This window comes from Taudactylus pleione, unplaced genomic scaffold (assembly GCF_031769625.1).
Source record: "Taudactylus pleione unplaced genomic scaffold, aTauple2 ptg000479l, whole genome shotgun sequence".
NCBI classification, from domain to species: Eukaryota; Metazoa; Chordata; class Amphibia; order Anura; family Myobatrachidae; genus Taudactylus; species Taudactylus pleione.
The window spans coordinates 3,255,774-3,277,133 of NW_028284881.1; the positions used below are offsets into that span (position 1 = coordinate 3,255,774).

Sequence of the window (21,360 nt, forward strand, 5' to 3'; positions counted from 1 at the left end):
TGCTGCAGCCAATCCCGTAGCTTCTGTATGTCTTCCGGGTCCGGTGAATAATCCTGTGGCGCCTGTGATGTATGCAGGGTGGCTCTAAGAGGACTAAAAGAACTTGAGGAGGAGCCAAACATTGGTGCCTTCACTTCTTCTGGATGCAGAGGCTGTGGTACCCAGTGGAGTGAAGAAGAGGCGTCTCCTGTGGCATGGAGAAAGCGGCATACACAGCTATGGAGTTTGTGTGTCTGGACCTCAAGCAGCCACTGACCTAGTGGAGGATCCATGTAAGTTATGTGGGGCTGGCGTCTGCTTGCGGGGGAAGTAGCTGCTGCTGCTGTCAATCTTTATGTAAACAGAGGGCGGGGGGGCAGTAGCTGCTGCCAATGATCATACAAACAAGGGAAGCTATTACAATGAGAAAATGTTGTGTGTTGTGAGTAGGCAGTGCTGCAAAACAGGCCAACGGGGGTGGAGGAAGCTGCTAAAAAATAAATCTGCTATCCATCCTTACTCCTCCCTGCTTCCGGTACTACTTGCCCCTAACCCCCTCTTTCCCCCAGTACTGTCCAAAATGTTATCTACCCCCATCCCTGTCCCAACTAATGCCTGTCCTTATCCCTTCCCTACACCTAGCACTGCTCCACAGTAAAGCCTGCCCTCAACCCCTCTACCCAAACTGCTCCTACCAACCCCCAGCGCTTCCCCAATTGCTGCTTGCCCCCAGCATTGCCCAAACTGCTGAAAAGTTACATTCACATGAAGAAGTCCTCTTTTTCTTACTCCAAGTTTGATGTATTTATCTGCAGTGGCCACACCAGCGTTCCCTTCTTGCATATTGCAACCCTACTGTGAGAGAACCTCATTGCAGGTAATCACTTGCAAAAGCATCTATTGACACAATGCTGTTTGGATTTAATCGTAGTCGCTGTTTAGCGTTTTTATTTGCAAATCTACTGATTACTGCTGTTTGGATTTAATCTAAAGATCCTCTGCACGATTTAAGTCGCTGTTTAGCGTATATTGACTAATACGCATTTCATTTGGAATATAAAAATTACTGTTTGGATTTACAGATTGACTGTATCCATTTTAAACCTTTTGCACGATTTAAGTCGATGTTTAGCGCATATTGACGGATACAGATTTAATTTGGAATACAAAACTTTATGTTGTTTGTTTGTAATGTCTATGTTGTTGTAGTATACCGGTATTAGGAACTATATTAATTTTAGACAAATTAGAGAATTACGCTGCATTTAATTGAACTAGAATAAATATTTATTTTTTACAAATAATTTTAAACATGCCAGAGACGCCTTTATTTCTACATACTGGGAATTGTACAGTTTAATGGTGAGCGCTGGAATATACCCCCTTTTTTGCCCCACAGTAATGAATGCCCTTACCCCCTTCTCTAGAACTGCCTGCACCCCCTTTACCCCAACTGATCCCAGCCTCAACCACCAGCACTACCCCAACTGCTACCTGCCTCAACCCAAAGTTCTATTTATAAGCATTATCAGTACTGAAAATAATGAGTGTGACTTGCCATGGTGTATGTGTAAGCCATGTGGGGTTGTCTGATGTGATGTGAGGAGGCATATAGGTGCTCAAAAACATACATTGTGATGGAACCCAGAAAGAGAGAATTAGGACCCCAATCTTTTAAAGTGAGGGGTCCCTGGGACCCACATATTTTTCTGCTGAGCACGATCACGGCTGTAGTTGTCTTAAGTTGGTCTTTCAGCCTTCATTTTGGTCATCAGCAAGTAAAATGCATGCTCGATCGGATTGAGATCAGGTGATTGACTCATCAATTGCAGAATAATCACTTTTTTGCCTTAAAAAACTCCTGGCTTGCTTTCCTAGTATGTTTTGGGTCATTATACATCTGTACTGTGAAGTGCAGTCAATCCACAACCTTATCTCTATACATTTTAGAATACATCCATCTGCTTCTGTCACCAAAAAACACTAGTGACTCAGTGCCAAATGGAAGCAAGGCTGGCTCGAGGGCTGTTGAGAGGCCGAACGTGGGCGCCAAGCAGCTGCTGCTGGGGTCCTGGACTGATCAAGACTGGCAGCAACCACAGCACCAGCAGCACTGCAGGGCTAACTTCAGCTCGGGCAGCATTAGGCTCTTCTAGGCAGCTGAGATGCAGCCCAGACTGCGACCTATGGCGTCGTGGCAGCACATCGTCCTGTCCACAAAGTGGTTTGCATGTAGTGACTTAGGGCCTAATTCAGACCTGCTCGCGCTCGCAAGTGGGTCGATGGTCGGACAGGGCGTGCGCACTGCGCGTGCCCCGGAGCGAGTGAGAACTTCACTCGCTTGGGGCTCGCAGCAAAATGGGGCGGCTGTCGATGTAGATCGACAGCTCGCCCCATTTTGTAGGCAGGTCGGGGGGTGGTTGCACAAACTGAGGCGTTCCCGAAGAAACGCCTGGCGTTTCTGGGCGGCCCTACTGACATCACACGTGATGTCAGTAGTGAACTTCCTGCTCTATTACAGCAGGAAGTTCACTGGGGCTTGCGGTGGATGAGACCCTACCACAAGGGTCTCGTCGCAAGCCCGATGGTCGCGATAATCGCGACCATCTCCAGGCCACCCGCACAAGCTGTGGGTGGTCGTAAAGACGTAAAGATTTTCTGTCCAACCATCCAACTAGTTGATTGGTTGGAATGAAAATCTGGTAAGGTATGAAAGCAAATGACAATCAGCAATTTGCTCCCAAACGCTGTAAAATGGACAAAAACTGTTGTTTGAACAAATTGTTTGGATCAAACTTTTAACAAACTTGCCTGAACAACCATTTTCATCTGTTTTCTGGCATTTAAGTGCAAATTGCTGATCAACATTTACTCCAATACGTTACCAGATTTTCATTCCAACCAATCAACTAGTTGGATGGTTGGACAGAAAATCTTTACGTGTGTACCCAGCTTAACATCATCATCATGGAACGAGTTGGGGGGTTCCAAAATTTCTCACACAGGGTGCTAGTAGACCTGGGGTCGGCCCTCATTAGAGTTTTGCAGATGATGTAGTATTCTTCAGATTATGAGCCATTCCAAGCCTTCTCCATACTTACAGGTACAGGTTGATCTTCGGCTCATTTGTCTAAAGAATGTTGTTCCAGAACGGAGATATTTTTTTTAGATATTTCTGTCATTTCTATTCTTAAGATTTATGAATGGTTTGCACTTTGTGGTGAACACTCTATTTGCTTTTATTGGAGTTTTCTCTTTATGGTAGACTCGGATAGTAATATGCCTACCTCCTCTGGAGAGTGTTCTTCCCTTGGCTGGATGTTGTGAAGTGTTTTTTTTTTCTTTTTTTTTTTTAACATGGAAAGGATACTGCGATCACCCACCACTGTTGCTTTCAGTGGACATCCAGGACTTTTTGTGTTTCCGAGCTCACCAGTGCATACTTTTTTTAATCAAAATGTATCACACTGTTGATTTGGCCACTCCTAGAGCTTTTGAGTCAATTGTCCAATTATTTTTTTGTCCCTTGAAAGAGGGGACTACATGTAACTTCTAAACCTTTCCTCCAATTTGGATGTGAATACTCTCAACCTAAAGCGAATAGTCTGCACTTTAAAACCATATTCATTATATAAGTATATAAGTAATTTGAATATGTGTTTAAAATTGGGTTTAGTGTTTAAACATACTGTATATAGACTGAACTGTAGCCTGCCCAACACACAACAGAAGCCTCTCCCAAACAAGGGGCACCAACATGAAAGGCAAAAATGTCTCAAATATATCTGAATCATGATTAACAGATTACTAATCTGAAAACAAAGAGCATGTGTGTACTGCAGCGAGGCTTACATAAAGACGATAAAACAAGGGGCACTCATTTGCATATTCTGAAGTTTTGCATTTATACAGAAAGACCTGGCAAATAAGTCTTAAATGTCCACCGTAAAACTAGGGGGCAAAAAAAAAATCTTATTTTTACATAGTAATGTAACTACATTTAGCAGCCGTCTTACTGAAGTGAAAATGCACCATTTAAAATACATAACAAAACCCATGTAGGTTTAAAAAACAAAAACAAAACAAAACTGAGATTCACTAAAATAAGGTAGAAGTACAGCAAAAATACTTCCAAAGACTCCTACAATTCAATTAACACATGAAAGTATAATTTTGTGTTTTAGCAGATTTATTAGCTTCTACTTGTATGATGCAGATGTAGGGTTGAGCAAAATTATGCAGAATTTTATAAACTTTTAAAGGGAACACATGCTTTCTAGAATCACTGTATTGCACTGGTTTAAGAATTTCTCCAAATGTAACTATAGGCTGACACTAGTGCATTTGTTTTCTTTACACCTTAAAATGTGTCCTCCTATACCTAAATGAAATGCTTTGAAGTAAAGTGCAAGTAATTTAGAAGGGGATAAACTGTAGGATTCTAACTCAAAACCCTTTCTGTACCTTGCATCTGCTCTGTATGGAGAACATAAGATATGAATGTGGTAAAAGGCACAGGTGTTCGAATGGACAATTTGGGGTAATTGCTATCATTTGCCATGTGTGGCGCATGAGCAGTACATAGTTCATGTTTAATATTTGTGTGGTGAAAACCTTTGATGTGAAATACACATATACAACGGTTACCTCTTCTCTTCTTCCAACTGATTTAGAAACTCTACTTTTTCTCTGTCTGCTGCTTCAACCATAGCGCGTAACTGGTCCATCTTGGACTCCATTTCCATTACATACTGTAGAAAAAAACATTAATCTCAGATACTATGGGGATACGATTTAAACAATTTAGTAGGACATTCTAAAGAGGACAGGTGGAAAAGTTGCCCATAACAGTCAGACGCTACCAATGATTTTATAGCATGTACTAGATAAATGATAGCTAGAAGCTGATTGTTTGCTATGGGTAACACATCCACTTGTCCTCTTTAGAAGGTTTCATACATCTCCCCCCCCCTTTTTTTTTTTAAATAGTCACAGAAACTATATTCTTGTGGGGTGTAGTAACATTTGTGATTTGACCTCATACAAATCCGATGAGTGCTTTCATGCCTTTTGCTTGTTTAATATTTAATTTATGATATTACTACATTTTGTTTTAGGGCCCCACAAGTGGTCCACAGCGCTGAACATACAGTAAAGGGTACACAGAACATTACATGACAATACAGTAACCAAAATATAAACACAAGTAACAATTAGCAACACTATTCTTCATACACATTACAGCTCTGAAGGTGAAGGCTGTCATAGAAGTGCTAGAGAAGAAGGCTGTGAGACAGTGGGGAGGAGGACCCTGCTCCTAGGAGCTTACAATCTAGGGGAGACAGACAGATGACATGAGGCATGAGTGTGTAGAGGGGGACCTGAGTGTAGGAAGCTGGCTGAGGCGGGAGGGAGAGAGACCTGGTAACATGGTTATGTGGTGGAAGGGTATGCTTTGGTGAACAGGTGGGTTTTCAGTGCACGTTTGAAGCTCTGCAAGGTCGGGGAGAGCCTGATCGAGTGAGGAAGCTCATTCCAGTGGAGGGGGGCGGCACGGGCAAAATCTTGGACACGAGCATGAGATGCAGTAACCAGGGTGGAGAAGAGGTAAGAGTCATTGGCAGACCGGAGTGAGCATGAGGGAGTGTGTAAGGAGATGAGGTTGGAGATGTAGGGAGCAGTTGAGTTAGAGAGGGCCATGTATGTGAAGGTGAGGAGTTTGAAGAGGATTCTGTAGGGGAATGGGAGCCAGTGATATATGATATGATATGCACCTAGGTGGTAATCCCTGAAAACAAGCGCACTGTAACCCATTTAACAATGCACATAGGTAATCCAAGGCCAGTATTCTCATGGCATGAGTCATAAAAGTAGCCAAAATGTGGACTGCTTTAAAACTACACTTTACTCAGAAATTAAAACAGTGTAGCCGATGATATTTATAACAAGACACAAAGTAGTGACAGAAAGACAATACTATAAACTCCTGGCACTCAGTAAATAAATCAAGTGTATGAGTTCAGTCTATTGTGCTGCAAGTGCAAGGAAGCAAGTGCTAAAGAATTCCAAATTATTAACAATAGGCAGCAGCAGGGAGTCATCAATTTGCAGTCTGTTGAGCACAGTGATTCCCTGCTGTCGTCTATAGCAGATGATACTTAATACATTTCTATAAATAATATAAATATTGGAAATCATTAAGATGTGGCCATATAAAAGCATTTGGTCGATTATTGTTTTACAGGTAACAGAAATCATTATCATATCTATAGTGACAGGGCGCTATTCATTATAACAAACAAGTTTTCTTACTATGCAAAAAAGGAGAAAATTATTTCACACAAAACAGAATTCAAAATGATATAAAACCAACATATTTTTGTTTATACTTTCAAAGGGTATATATTTCACCTGTCAATATAAAGGTTGTTGGTGGTGCTCCCATAATGTATTGAAGTTAATACATATCACTGGGATCTTTCCTGCAGAGAGGCAGGACAGACTGAAGAAAAATGCCCTCTTGTGGTACACTTATAAACCCTAAATTAAAACATCACTATTAATGAATGCATATACGAACTGAAAGAAAATGTGTGTATAAAATGTATTGGTGATATTGTCAGAGATAAGGACTAAATATCACCAGTTAAAGTATTAAGTACAATTATGTCTGTAAAGCAAATCTACTTGTGACAGGAGAATGTCAAAATATATTATTAAATAGCTTATCAATACCTATTTCTGTTAGTTATTCCACAAACATATCTATGGCCGAACACAAACCACATAACATAAATGCTAAAAAATTACTTGTTGGTCTTACTAGGATTTTGGTTCTTACCTACTAAATTCTTCTCTTTGAGTCCATGGGGCACACTGGAACCATGGTTATGGTGGAGCCGGAGGATTCTAGGAATCAAATCGTTAACTTTGAGGACAGCACCAAATCCTCCCTTATATCCTGCCACTTGCCAACAGCAGCCAAATTTAACAACCCCAAGGACAGGGACAAGGAGGAGTGAAGAAAAGAGCAGGCACACACATACACAACCAGACACACACCTGAGCCTGACCAGAGTGCAGCACAAGAAACCCTCAGCCAGCTAGGGGCATAAGGGTGGGTGTCCAGTGTCCCCTATAGAGAAAATAATTTTACAAGTAAGAACCAAAATCCTATTTTCTCTTTCTTCTATGGGGGACACTGGAACCTTGGGACGTCCCAAAGCTATCCCAATAAAATAAGGCAACACTGCTGTGCTTAGGACCAACGCCAAAATTAGCATCGCTAGGAGGCACCACGCCAAGCTGCCCAGGAAGGGGTGCGAACCAAGTCAGAGACCAGTTGATTAGCTAAAGTGTAAGCTTGTTGCATACCAGTAATCCAGGGTTTGCTTAGAAGCTGGCCAACCTCGTCTGCTGAAATCATAAAGAACATCCTGTAAATATCCTTGGTCCTATCCATGTAGACACAGAACGCCCTCACAAGATCAAGGAAAGCAAGGGAGGAATCCAGAATAGAAGACTCAGGTGGTGGAAGAGGGAACCACAATCACCTGGTGTATATGAAATATGGAGACCACTTTAGGAAGGCAATAAAGATGTGTACAGAGAACCACCCGATCTCTGTGTACAAAGATAAACAGAGATCAATGAGACAAAGCTATGTACAAAAGTAATACAGTTTTCCATATTGGCCAGTGAAGGTCCACAGATTGCAAGAATTCGAAGGGATGGGACTGCAGGTCGTCAAATCCCACGCTGCCACCAGAGGAATGGAGAGGCACTGAATATGCAGAACCCTCTGCATAAAAGTCTTAATCACCAGCAAAAAGGGCCACCTTACACTGAAAAAGGACTGTGTGCGCCAATACCTGTACCTTTAAGTAGGAGAGACGAAGGCCCATGTTCAATTCCGCCTATAAGAAGGAAAAAACCTGGGGTAGACTGAAAACCGCCAGATCCAGGCATCAGACAGAACACCAGTCGAAATAGGCTCACCTCACGCAATAATAAACCATAACGGAAGCCGACTTGCTGGCTCAAAAGCAAGGTCTGGACTATTGACTCCCAAGAAACCGCTCATCTTTAAGATGGATGTCTCAAAAGCCACACCGTTAAAGCTAGACGAGCTAAATCCGGGTGGAGACAAGGGCCCTGAGACAGAAAGTCTGGCCTGAGCGGGAGACGCCACAGAAAGGATACCTAGAGACTGCGATGATGCCGTACAGAGATTAGTGAGGCCAGTCTGAAGCAATCAGCATGGAGGTGGATCTCTTCAACTTTATTTTGTTAAGGAGTTGAGGAAGCACTGAAAATCAAAGGAAAGGGATAAATGAGTGGAAAAATCTTTAAGACAGTGATGGAGTCTAGTAGAATGTGGCCTACTTCCATCACAGCCCCTCGACTGCGGGTGCCCCCCTGATGGTTGATGTAAGCAACCGTGGTCACGTTGTCCAACTGAACTTTCACAGCCCTGCTCCGAAAGAAATGGTTTTGCCTGACACAGAGCCTGGTACACAACCAGAATCTACAGGATGTTAATTAGCAGGATAGATTCCAAAGATGTTCAATGACTCTGGAAGGTGTGCTGGGAAGTCACCGTGCCCAATCCAGAGTCTCGCATCAGAAGGACCCAATCCAGTATCAGGAAGGGTCATCCAAGTGGGAGGACTGGAGCCACCACAGTAAGGAGTAATGAACCTCCTTGGACAGGGTTAGCATCAGAGACTTGATATGAGGGTGAGAGCGGTTCCACCATAGGAGGAGCTCCAACTGCAGGGATCTGGAGTGAAACTGGGCATATTTCACCATGTTGAAAATGGAAACCAACTTGCCCAGCGCCCGCATACATAGGTGGATAGACACCCTACGCATCTGAAGTAGTGATCGAACCATGTTCTGCAAGGACGGCATCTTGTCCCTGGGAAAGAAGACCCGCTGAATCTTGGAGTCAAGCACAGCCCCCAGATGAAGCATCCTATGCTACGGGGAAAGTCTGGGCCTGCGCCAATTTATTAGCCACCCATGAGCCTGTAGAACATCCACGGTTAGAAGATGTTCCTCAAAGGCGGCAGGCGACTGAGCCAAGATCAGACGGTGGTCAAAATATGGAAGGATGCGTATCCCCTGAAACTCGGCCGCCATCACAGACATGACTTTCGTGAAAACATGAGTAGCCATTGAAAGACCAAAAAGCAATACCCAAAATTGAAAATGGTCTTCTTGCACCACAAACTGAAGGAAATGCTGGTAGTCCACCTGAATGGGAATATGCACTTAGGCATCCTGAATATCCAGGGATGCCATGAAATCCAGTGGTCCCAAGGTCTGAATGATAGACTGGAGAGTCTCCATCATGAACTTTGGATGAATACATTGAGCGACTCAGGATGAGTATGAGACGGAACGAACTGTCTGGTTTCTGAACTAGAAAAAGGTTGGTGTAAAAGTCTGTTCCTCTATGTGGAGGGGGTACTGGGACAATGACACTGGAGGCCAGAAGAGACTAGATGGACTCCTTTAAGGCTTCTGCCTTGCAGAGGGTCTTTAGGGATTCCTATAGAAACATACTGGTTTGAAGGGTGTTCTTTGAAAGACAACGAGTACCCTTTCACTATTATGAGTCTTACCCAGGCATCGGGATTTGTTCGCATCCAGACCTCGGCGAAGAATAGAAGATGGCCACCCATCCAGTCATGCTGCTGATCTATTGGCTGGTTTGGAAACCGGTCAGCGACCAGAGCAGGTCTGTCTGGTCCTGGACTTTGTACCTCTTGACAAGGGACCTTGATGAAGGTTGATGATGCGACTTTCCAGAGGGTGGAAAGAGCAAAAGGAAAAAACACTTTGGCTTAAGGGCGCAGAGGGAAGAAAAGCAGTTTTAGAGTCCACCACTGTAGCAATGATCTTGTCCAATTCAGGCCCAAACAGAACATCCCCATTGAAAGGGAAAGTTTGAAGAGCCTTCTTGGATTCTTAATCAGCTTGCCATGAATAAAGCCACAGCGCTTGGAGGAGAGGATGCCAATGTAAAAAGCAGCCACCAGGGACAACAAATTCAAACGAGAGGTCCCTGACCTGATGCCTTCTTCCAGGGAAGACACCCATCGTCCCAAAGCTTTAGATATCAAGACCGAGGCAAGAGCAGGACCTAATGCCGTACCTGAATTGGAAAAAATGGACTGTAGAAAATGTTCTCTCTTTATCTGTAGGATCTTTAAGAGGCCACAATCGGAATAAAGAGCAGTAGACTTCAATAGTCTTGCAATGTGTGCGTCCACAGGAGGAGGGGATTCCCACTTTGTCCTTTTCACCAAGGGATGAGGAAAAAAGGTAAAATTTTGCTTTGAGAAAAGAAAGCGCTTATTTGGGAGAGTCCAAGCTGCCGCCGCCAATAGATCCTCTAGTTGAGCAGAAGGAGGAAAGAAAACAGACTCCTTTTTATACTTGAAAAAGGGTGCCCCCTGAGGAGGAGAAACATCTGAATACTTAATGAGTAAGGTGGACTTTACGGCCTTAATCAATACCGCCACGTTACGGTTAGTTGTTCGTCATCCTGGACAGAGGACGATTTTAGATCTAACACCTGGGACATATTGTCGTCTGGATCGAATGAGATATCAGATTTAGAGTCATACCTGGATTGTAGAAACATAGAAAGGCCATTCCTGGAGGGCTTCCATCTGGATGAGGGCTCAAACATCTGCTGAAGAGAGTTAAAAATCTGCACTAGGCCCTGCACAGACGGAGATAATCACTGAACCCAAGTGGGTTCAATGGAAGCTGGCTGTATCCCCCCACAGGGACAGGTTGAGTGCTAGTGGATGGATCCCCACTCGCAGTAGTGGTGGAGACCTAGAGGATGCTAACCGTTTAGCGAGTACCAACATAGTCAGAGAGGTGGGATGCGCATGCCAGTTCCTGCAAGTGACCTACTGTTGCAGGAGACTCATGCTGTGCCACCGCTAAGAGAATATTTCCTGGCAGATTTAGAAATATGTGCGCAGCATAGGAGCCTTAGATGAATACCCTTTAGACGACATATTGTGTTCCACAGTACTAGCGTAAAAAAACACCTACACACAGAACACAAAAAGGTGGCTGTGTGATGGGGACAGCACTGAATATGCAGGTGAACACAAATAGACTACTAAACGTGTCCACATACACCTTTCCTAAAATCGAGCCGTCACCAAATTTGCCATGCCTTTGAATCTGTGTATTATCCACGCATTGTGATTTTTCTAAAAATGTTCTACTTTTTTCTGATACTTTATACGACTACTTTTGCAGGAAAAAATGTTTTCGGATCTATTTAATTGCTACTCGTCGTGGTGCATCTTAGCCATGATGGCATCTTGTGCCAAATGAAGAAAAAAAGGAAAGGTGTATGAGGACGCATCTGAAAGTGCGTCACCAGGAGATAAATGCAATGCAACAACATTAGCAGGTGGCTACAATTAAACTAAAAACAGGTGTACCAGGAGAAGCTGTAATGTAACACCTTAAATTAAAACTATATTTTTAGGAATATAGATCCTGCTTAAAAGAAAAACACAGTAAGTGTATAAAAGAACAGCTAAACTAAGCTGTATTATATGCACTAGATTTAAAGCAGGGATGGGGAACCTCAGGCCGGGGGCCTTACAAGGCCCGCGGAATCATTTGGTCTGGCCCTCTGAGCTTTTCTCTGCCAGCCTCATTTGGCTAGCAGTGTGCCTAGAATGGCACCCTGCAGCCAGAATCTATGCATCAGTGCCGCATGGAGCGTCCTTAGGATGCTCAGGGCATTGCTGTAATCACCGGCAATCGTGGCCCCGCCCCGTGTGACGTCACAGTGAGGGGGCGTGATCTGCATCGGGCCCACAAATAATGTTATAGTTATCAAAATGGCCCTCACCAGAAAAAAGGTTCCCCACCCCTGATTTAAAGGAATAACCTTAACAGAAAACATATGAGAAATGCATTTCATATATCTATGAGAAATGCACAGAATTGTGTGATATTCTATCCATCAATAATCAGCAGCAATGCACACAGAAAGATGAACACTCAGTGCTCAGAAAAAATAAATAGATATTAGTCCCAACTACCAGCACCAATAGGTGGACTAGGGGGAAGAATCTATAACCTGACACTGGACTGTGTAAGGTATAAGGGAGGCAGGCTAAACATCCCTCTCTGTGGCCTGGGACAGGGGGGTGCGCCAAAAGGTTGGGAAGGAGACGATGAGGCGAATGCTCCACCCACCACCACCACCCTGCCCACCAAGGGACTTGTCGCCGTTTATGCAGTGCCCCTATTACAATAAGTGTTCCTGGTGGTCCAGTAGAAATGCAGATAAGACCAGGACCCCAATGCCAGCGCCACCAGTGGCCTCCGCCAACAGCGGGGAGCAGCTGCTGTGATCCTGCTGCTCATAGCTCCAGTCGCAGCTGGGCCTTCATGAGTGCTCAGGGACTGGCCGGCGTCACTGACCCCATCGCTTACCTGTTTGCCCCTAGCTCCGGTCGCGGCTGAGCCCCCACGTGTGCTCAGTTACCAGCCGATGTAACTGACCCCATCGCCTGTGTGTAGGCCACTGGAACGCAGATCTGTTGGAGTGGTCAGTGGGAGAGCATGTGCCACTGCACACCTGACCATTTTGAAGCAAAAATAAATAAATAAAAAAAGTTAAAAAGGCTGCATAATGGCAGCCATGAAAAAATGTGCCAAGCTCCCTGGGCACCAAGAAAAAAAAAACTGGCTGCAGTATTCAGGGAGGCGGGGCATACGGGAGGAAGATATACAAACACAGAGGTAATATGTCTATGCGCCAATTCTGTCCAACGATAGTACTAATATTTCGTATTCCTGAATTCTCTTCCACATAAATGTCTATTAAGTTGAACCAGGTAGGCTCAGCCACATGAAGCAAAGAAAAACAGAAATATATATATTAATAATAGTAGATAAACAAACAAATCCCAAAAAGAGTGTGTGAATATCACCAATGTGCTTTAAACAGGAATAAAACACAGTATTTCCACTCCCAGTGTTCTCATACAAGGAAGAAATGATTCTGCTCACATTTGTGCTTACATGAAAAGATGTGATAATCCTCATATAAAGGCATCTTTAGTTCGTGTAGTTAAATAACCATACACCTTCCCATGCAATGTATCATACCAATAAAATGGACGTATGGATGCTCACACTGTATCTTAAAAAAAAAGCAGCTTTATTACATTAAAAAACAGGAAAGGGTTTACTTCGTACCAGATGAAGTAATGATGATCAACATAACCATACACAGGTACAGAGCCCAGGTACTTCTAAAGCTGGAGAGGTTCTGGGTCAGCTGATATAACAATGTAGTGAGAATTCCCTTGTCACTACTCCGACATGTTTCGGCACAATGTGTGTCTTTTTCAAGGTGGAGTGACAATGGACATGTCTGGGGTTTAAATACCCCCAGACTGGAAGTAGAGAACCAGAAGTTCACCACCGTTAATGGGCCTTAATATATTTAATAAATTCTTATACATGTGGCTCAACTACATGTCCCAATCACAAGGGTGCTTGTGTTGTGAGACACGGAGTCGTAACAGAGCTGCACAACAAAAGTATGTTCACCATGAGATGTAAACAAACTGGCGCCATCTTGATGGGAGGACGCTATGGTTTTAGTTACTGCTGACGTATCCTCATTGTACACTATAATATCACACCAGGAGCGTATTAAGGTGATACGAAAGACTCTACAGGAAACTAATATGGAGAGACATTTTAGCCAATTCATTTTAGATGGGATTTCTTTTATACTTCAAAATAATTATTTTAATTTTGCCGGTCATTTTTTTAAACAGGAGGTAAGTACTGCCATGGCCACCAGGTTCACGCCCAGATATGCTAACCTTTTCATGTCCAAGTGGGAGGAGTCTCGCGTTTGAAGTGGACATGACTGGGGCGCAAACCTGGGGCACTGGTGGCGGTACATAGACGACGTCCTTTTTATCTGGAAGGGGGAAAAATAAATTTTAGATAGTTTTTGTGATTATCTTAATCAAAATAATTTGAATATTAAATTGACTTAATATAAGTTCTGATTTGGTAAATTTTCTGGATCTCAATATAGCCATAAGATATGGATCATTAACAACATACAATTATAATAAACCCACACACTCCAATATGTATATCCAGAAGGATAGTAACCATTTACCTCAGTGGCTCAATGGGATACCCAAAGGACAACTGTTACGGTTACGTCGTAATTGTTCCGATATAACAACCTTCACCAGTCAAGTCAAATTAATGGTTGATAAATTTATACAAATGGGTTATGATAAAGAATCATTGTATAATATAGTTGCAGAAGTAGAAAAAATGGATACAGCTGCATTATTACAAAACAAGAAGGGTGGTCCATCTGAGAATAATTTTAGTTTAGCTTTTTGCACAAGGTATAATACTCAACATAAGAAGGTTGAAACAATAATTAGGAACAACTGGAAATTACTACTTAAAGATGATGTATTAGGAGGAATGTTACCTAAAACCCCCCAATTTATATATAGATGTGCTCCCACCATTAAAGATACTCTGGTTAGCAGTACCTTGCCCATGGATGGAAATGGATTTCTACCAAGAAATAAGGGATTCTATAGATGTGGGAACTGCAAACTTTGCAAAGTATGTCCAGGGAATACATACAAAGTAGTAGAATTCAAAATCTCAGAAAAGAGTTTTAAAATTACTGATTTAATAACGTGGAATACGAGATATGCAATTTCTGCAATCTAATGCACGTGACTTAGTGTATGTTGGAAAGACGAAAAGGTGACTGAAGATAAGATGGGCTGAACATGCTCGGAATATCTTAAATGGAATAGAAAGTCATTCCTTTTCTGGTCATTTTAAGAACACACACAATAAGTCTTTGAAGGGTATAAAAATGTTATGCGGTTTATCCGTGGTGAAGGAAAATTGGAGAAACAATAATAGAGACATTTGATTGGCTCAAAGGGAGATGCAATGCATTTATGACCTTAATACCTTAAGGCCTAAGGGCCTTAATCATGAATTTGAGGTAAAATGGTTTCTTTGAGATTTTCACTTGATTTTTAGATATACCTCCCCGTTTATGTGTACAATTTTCATACATTTTTTGTATATGTTTTCACACGTTTTTACATATGTTATGTATGAATTTATATATTTTTTTAAATTAATGTATTTATGCATTGTACACATTTGTATTTATTGTGCAATATGATGCGATGACCGCTTTATTTTTGTTAGCCCATTATGTTAAATGGAGAAATTAATATGTTTTTTTTATGCAATGGTACTGTTTTTGTTTAAGGTATTATGCGCCTATGTTTGTATATACAGAAGCTGGGTACTTAAAATACCAAAAGGGATTTTCATTTGCGTTAGTCACCAAGGAGATTGGTTTATTTACATTGTGTGCTGATCCATGCCAGATGGTCAGGTGATCACCCTTTTTTGAGGCAGACCGCAGGTACGTGTCCTGAAAAACGTTATTGTGCGGTCAAACAAGATGGCGCCCATTTGTTTACATCTCGCGTGAACATACATATGTGCTGCGGCTCAGTTACGACTCTGTGTCTCACAACACAAGCACCCTTGTGATTGGACATGTAGTTGAGCTACATGTATAAGAATTTATTAAATATATTATGGCCCATTATTGGTGGTGAACTTCCGGTTCTCTACTTCCAGTCTAATATCCAATCTTCAAGTCAGGGTATTTAAACTCCAGACATGTCAAGTGTCACTCCACGTTGAAAAAGACAAACATTGTGTCGAAACATGTCAGAGGAGTGACAAGGGAATTCTCACTACATCATATACCAGCTGACCCAGAACCTCTCCAGCTTTAGAAGTACCTGGGCTCTGTAGCTGTGTATGGTTATGTTGATCATCATCTGGTATGAAGTAAACCCTTTCCTGTTTTTTAATGTAATAAAGCTGCTTTTTGAAAAATCTGCACCATGAGGAGCATCTATGTGTTTGTTTATATGGTTTGCCTGTGACCTTGGATAACTGAAAAGGTCCCAAAGAAACCTTTATAAGAATACGAATATTCTTATCCATGTAAGATACAGTGTGAGCATCCATACGTCCAGTTTATTGGTATGATACATTGCATGGGAAGGTGTATGGTTATTTATGTACACAAACTAAAGATACCTTTATAGGAGGATTATCACATCTTTTCATGTATGCACAAATGTGAGCAGAATCATTTCTTCCTTGCATGAGAACACGGAGTGGAAATACTGTGTTTTATTCGTGTTTAAAGGACATTGGTGATATTCACACAGACTTTTGGGGATTAGTTAGTTTATCGACTATCAAATTATTAATATATATATTTCTGTTTTTCTTTGCTTCATGTGACTGAGCCTACCTGGTTCAACTTGAGACATTTATGTGGAAGAGAATTCAGGAATACGAATAATTAGTACTATCGTTGGACAGAATTGGCGCAAAGACATTACCTCTGTGTTTATATATGATATGTTATTGCAAGATAAGGTGACTTGTGAAGAGGTTTTACTATGCTGACAATCTATCTTTTATCTATAGGGGAGGAAGAGCCTGTGCTGTCTTCACAGTTAATGGTTTGGTATCCAGGCTTCTCCAGCTCTACTATACCCACGGTTCCAATGGAACAATGAAGACAGACAATAAGGGGTTTATAAAAATTTTCTTTAAAGTTGGTCTTAATGTGAAAATATTGGCGTTCCCTCCACCCAAGCAGTATGTAGAACAATATTTCAGAAAAATAGAATTATTTAACGGATAATCCTATCCTCTGCAATATACTATGGGCCGTATTCAATTAGCGGCGATATCACCGGTGATAATATCGGTCGATTTTATCGCACTTTTATATCTCAGACCTGGGAGGGAAAAAAATGCAAAAACCCTATTTTTGCCTAAAAATGTGGAGATGTCTTTCAGAACCCTTTGGACACCCCCCTTATGGATAATTTACCACCAAATTTTTTCGTAAGTTCCGTACTGTGTCAAAAAACGACCGTGCAAATTTTTAGCAAAAAAAAAAGTTGAAAATGGGTTTACAGTATTGGGTCTGGTATTTAGGGGGGACGTATGGATGCGACAAGTGTTTTTATCACACGTGGCCGCAGCAGGCATTTTTAGAACAGTTAAAAAAAGAAAGCATACTGTTGTAGGGAATATAGATTGTAAGCTCCACTGGGGCAGGGACTGATGTGAATGGCTAAATATACTCAGTACAGCTCTGCGGAATATATGTGCGCTATACAAATGACAGGTAATAAATAACTTACAAAATTGTGGTCATTTATCATTGGGGGGGTTGTTGTCCAGAAGGTTCTGAAATAAATCCTCAAATTTTTAGGCAAAAATAAGGATTTTGCTTTCTTTTTCTCCAGGTCTGAGATGGAGAAAACTTTCTCCTGTTTCTCACTATGAAAGTGCGATAAATTACCACAGTTCCGATATTATCGGCGCTAATTGAATACGGCCCATAAAATCCTGCAAAGTACAGAGATAATTCTAGGTGGGTATTCCTATCTTCACTAAATTCCTGTTCTGATAAATGTCAGGACTCATCCATGTTGCATATCTCACTATATAGAGAGATATCAGCAAATACAAAGCACAAATAAACCTTATGCCAACTTGAAACTCGTATGCATTTTTTGTGATGGTGATTAGCATAGAAATGAAATTTGCTTATATAGCAGCATGCTCAAAAAAATAATTTCAATAACATGCATATATAGATCTAATTCTGTAATCAAAAATACTCAATGCAGAGCAATAAAAAAAAAAAATCCAATGTAGATAGGTAGATTGTTACATATATGGTTAACATGTGACAATCGCAGACCCTCTTGTGTGGATAAGGTGATGTGGTAGTATAGTTCCAGTGTCTGTGTCCCGTTTCTGCTTTCCTGTCGTATGCTGTGTCAAGTCACAGGGTGGAATGTACAGAAAAAGTAAAGAGGACACTTCTGCTTTAGGGTAAGTCCTGCTGAGAGTGCACTGATATCAGAGACATAACAGTGCAACTTCAGCTAGATCTCACACAGAGAGAGTGTAGGTATAGAGGACAGTACCTGGTTGGGTAGTGCAATGTGTGCCTGCAAACCTCATGTGTGCTGGCCTCTTGTTGACAGTGGAACACTGGTTCCCACGTGGGGGGTCCCAGCCCTGCATAGCGGGATATCTGACCGGCTCCAGGAGGCATACCATACAGGATGCAGGCACATTGCACTGCCACAGAAGCTTGAGAAGGGTTTCTCTCTAACCTACAATCCAATACCTGTCTGTGGCCTTCCTAAAGAAAGAATGAAGCACAGAGAATGCGAAGAAAGGGCATCAGCATATTTTTAAAAATGTATTGCAGAAAACAAAGGGTAACACATACAAATGCCACCAATAGCATTTCATACCTGATCATGTTCATCCCGAATCTCAGATAACTCTTGTTCTACCTCTCCTACATGACTTGTAGCCTTCGCTACCTCAGCCCTCTCCATGTCCCTTTCAGCCATAAGTTGTTCTATATGTTGCTGCTTCTCTTTCAGAGCTTCCTGAAGAGCGGTAGTTCCAGAAATTTTTCTTGCATATCGGGACGATGTTTCTGTTAACTGTTCATTGGTGTTATAGGAAATACAAATAATTATAACAAGAACTATTCCCCAAACAAGAAATCTTAATTTCCTAAGCATCATTTGTATTTACAATATAATAGTAGTTATTTTAATCTCCACAACACCTTAAACACTGAAACCGGGCAAAAACACTTACCAAGCCAGTGCGACTTGGTTTGTTGCTCACAGAAGATGAAATTGAACTCATGGAGCTTATAGAGGATGCACTTGGACTGCGTTTTAAAGATGCTGGCGTGGCAGGTGTTGCAGGTACTTTTCTTACGGTGGTTTTGGCTTTAGCTGGAGTAGTTGATGGAAAACCAATCCGGGTAACTTTATGTACAGGTGCAAACAAGCCATATTTTGATTGACACTGAAAATACCTAAAAAAAATAAATAAATAAAGATTGCCACAGATAAGTCAGAAGTGTATAGTTTCCCTTAACAATATTTCCACCAGACTACATTCCTTTAAAGATGAAAATCAAAAGAAATGCAGGCAGAAAGTTATGAACCAGTCAAAATAAAATAAATATATACACTCACATACATTATATATATATATATATATATATATATATATATATATTATACATATATATATATTATACATACACACACACACACACACACACACACATACATACACACACAAACCAATAAAATATACAAATTTTGCACTTAGAAGATAAACAGCACTACAGGAGGAACCTGTTAGTAAAAACAGTACTTGTATACTTTACGGACTCATTGCAGAGAGAACCCATGTGTCCTACACTCATTATTATCAATCATGGTAATGTCTAAATCCCCTTTACGGAGAGAACCCAACGTCATCAGCCAGTGTCCAGCATCATTCCCTACCATCCAAGTGGGCATAGAGGGGGAATATAACCTTGTGGCGAGCGTGGCTAGAACGCGAGGGGATAACTTTCCTCTTTAGTTGGGGACAACATTCGGTACTTGTGTACATAAAGTATACAAGTACCATTTAAAACATTCATTGGGTTCTCTCTACAATGAGTCCGTAAAGTACCGAAGGAACCAATACAACAAACACCTTATTTATACGTTTAGAGGACGGACTGTCACATTCAAACAACCTGCTAACTCAAACTGTCTTAATTTGATTGCACACTTAGTAATTTTTCAAATATACACACACTATATATATATATATATATATATATATATATATATATATATATATATATATATATACACGCACATACATACTATACACGTATAACAACAGTGTGTGTGTATATATATATTCTTACGTGGGAGTAAGACTATTCTTATATTTTTTGCAGGCACCCGGCTAAGTTTTGCTGTTTAAGGGAGTGCCAGACCTTGCTATGTATGTATGTATGTATGTATGTATGTATGTATGTATGTATGTATGTATGTATGTATGTATGTATGTATATATATATATATATATATATATATATATATATATATATATATATATATATATATATATATATAAATATAAGGGAACCGTAATCACAAGCCTCCAATTTCTCCAGCTGCTGGGGTGCCACATCTCAGGGAGGCCCATCTCACAGGAACACCCAAATATATCAAAAGTATGTTTGGAGAGCACTCACCAGACTACTTAGCATTTTTATGCAAAAGGTAAAAAAAAAAAAAAAGTCTTTAATCCATGTAAAGTTTGTCAACGTTTCGGCTCACAACAAGCCTTTGTCAAGACATGAATCAGAAATCCACCGACACTGCTGCTGTTTGTTCAGTGTCGGTGGATTTCTGATTCATGTCTTGACAAAGGCTTGTTGTGAGTCGAAACGTTGACAAACTTTATATGGATTAAAGACTTTTTATTACCCTTTGCATAAAAATGCTAAGTAGTCTGGTGAGCGCTTTCCAAACATACTTTTGATTGAGATATATATATATATATATATATATATATATATACATATACATACACACATACATATATATATATAATTATATAATTTTTTTTTACACAAGCAAGAATTGCCTAGTCCTTTAGAATGTAAGTTCTCACGAGCAGGGACCTCTTCCCTCATGTGCTTCTCCTTACACTTTCTACTACTCCTTACTCCTCATAAGGGCACCTAACACGTCTCTGCCAACTCGCTGCTGCTTATTGTGAGTGTTTTAATCACTATTGCAGCAATGTACATAATGTCCTTCACTGTACTGTAAGTTACTTTTTTTTTTTTGTGCACTTATTAGTTTTATGTACTATGTAAGGCGCTGCGGAACACTTGTGGCGCCATATAAATAAAGGAGATATATATATATATATATATTATAATATAATAATACATAACACAAACAAGTATATCTCATGTTCAATTTTTCCGGAAATTCCAACTATATATTAAGCACTAATCAGGCAGCTTATCTTGACTCCTGAAGTTGCAGTATATGTCAATCCAGTAGATGCGCGCCAAATCAAAGACTACATATCAGAGTCGCTGCTCATGTTACTTACAATCTTTCAGTGTTACTGTAGGTTAAGTAGCAAAATTTGGGATCTACAAGATAGTGCAGCTTGACTTACAACGCACAGCACTGCACTAAAAGTTGGTGTTCCAATCATGCTTCTGCAGAACTTGACTCTGCCCAGGTTATGTAATGGAACCTGACTTAGAGTCCCTGCTCTACAGAGTAACCTAATTGAGGCACAGATTTTAACGGGATGTGGCACAGGTGAGACTGTACTATACCC

General features: G+C 41.0%; 1 protein-coding gene across 3 annotated transcripts in view; it reads right to left on the minus strand.

Annotated features, from left to right (window-relative positions):
* Positions 1 to 21,360, minus strand: part of CLIP1 (CAP-Gly domain containing linker protein 1) — a 181,915-nt gene that overhangs the window by 79,515 nt on the left and 81,040 nt on the right. For all 3 annotated transcript variants that reach the window (XM_088449167.1, XM_088449166.1, XM_088449168.1), the window contains exons 5-7: positions 18,793 to 19,018; positions 18,435 to 18,632; positions 4,627 to 4,730 (exon numbers count right to left, since the gene is read on the minus strand). In XM_088449167.1, coding sequence (XP_088305293.1) covers positions 4,627 to 4,730; positions 18,435 to 18,632; positions 18,793 to 19,018 — 528 coding nt within the window. The remainder of the gene's footprint in view (positions 1 to 4,626; positions 4,731 to 18,434; positions 18,633 to 18,792; positions 19,019 to 21,360) is intronic.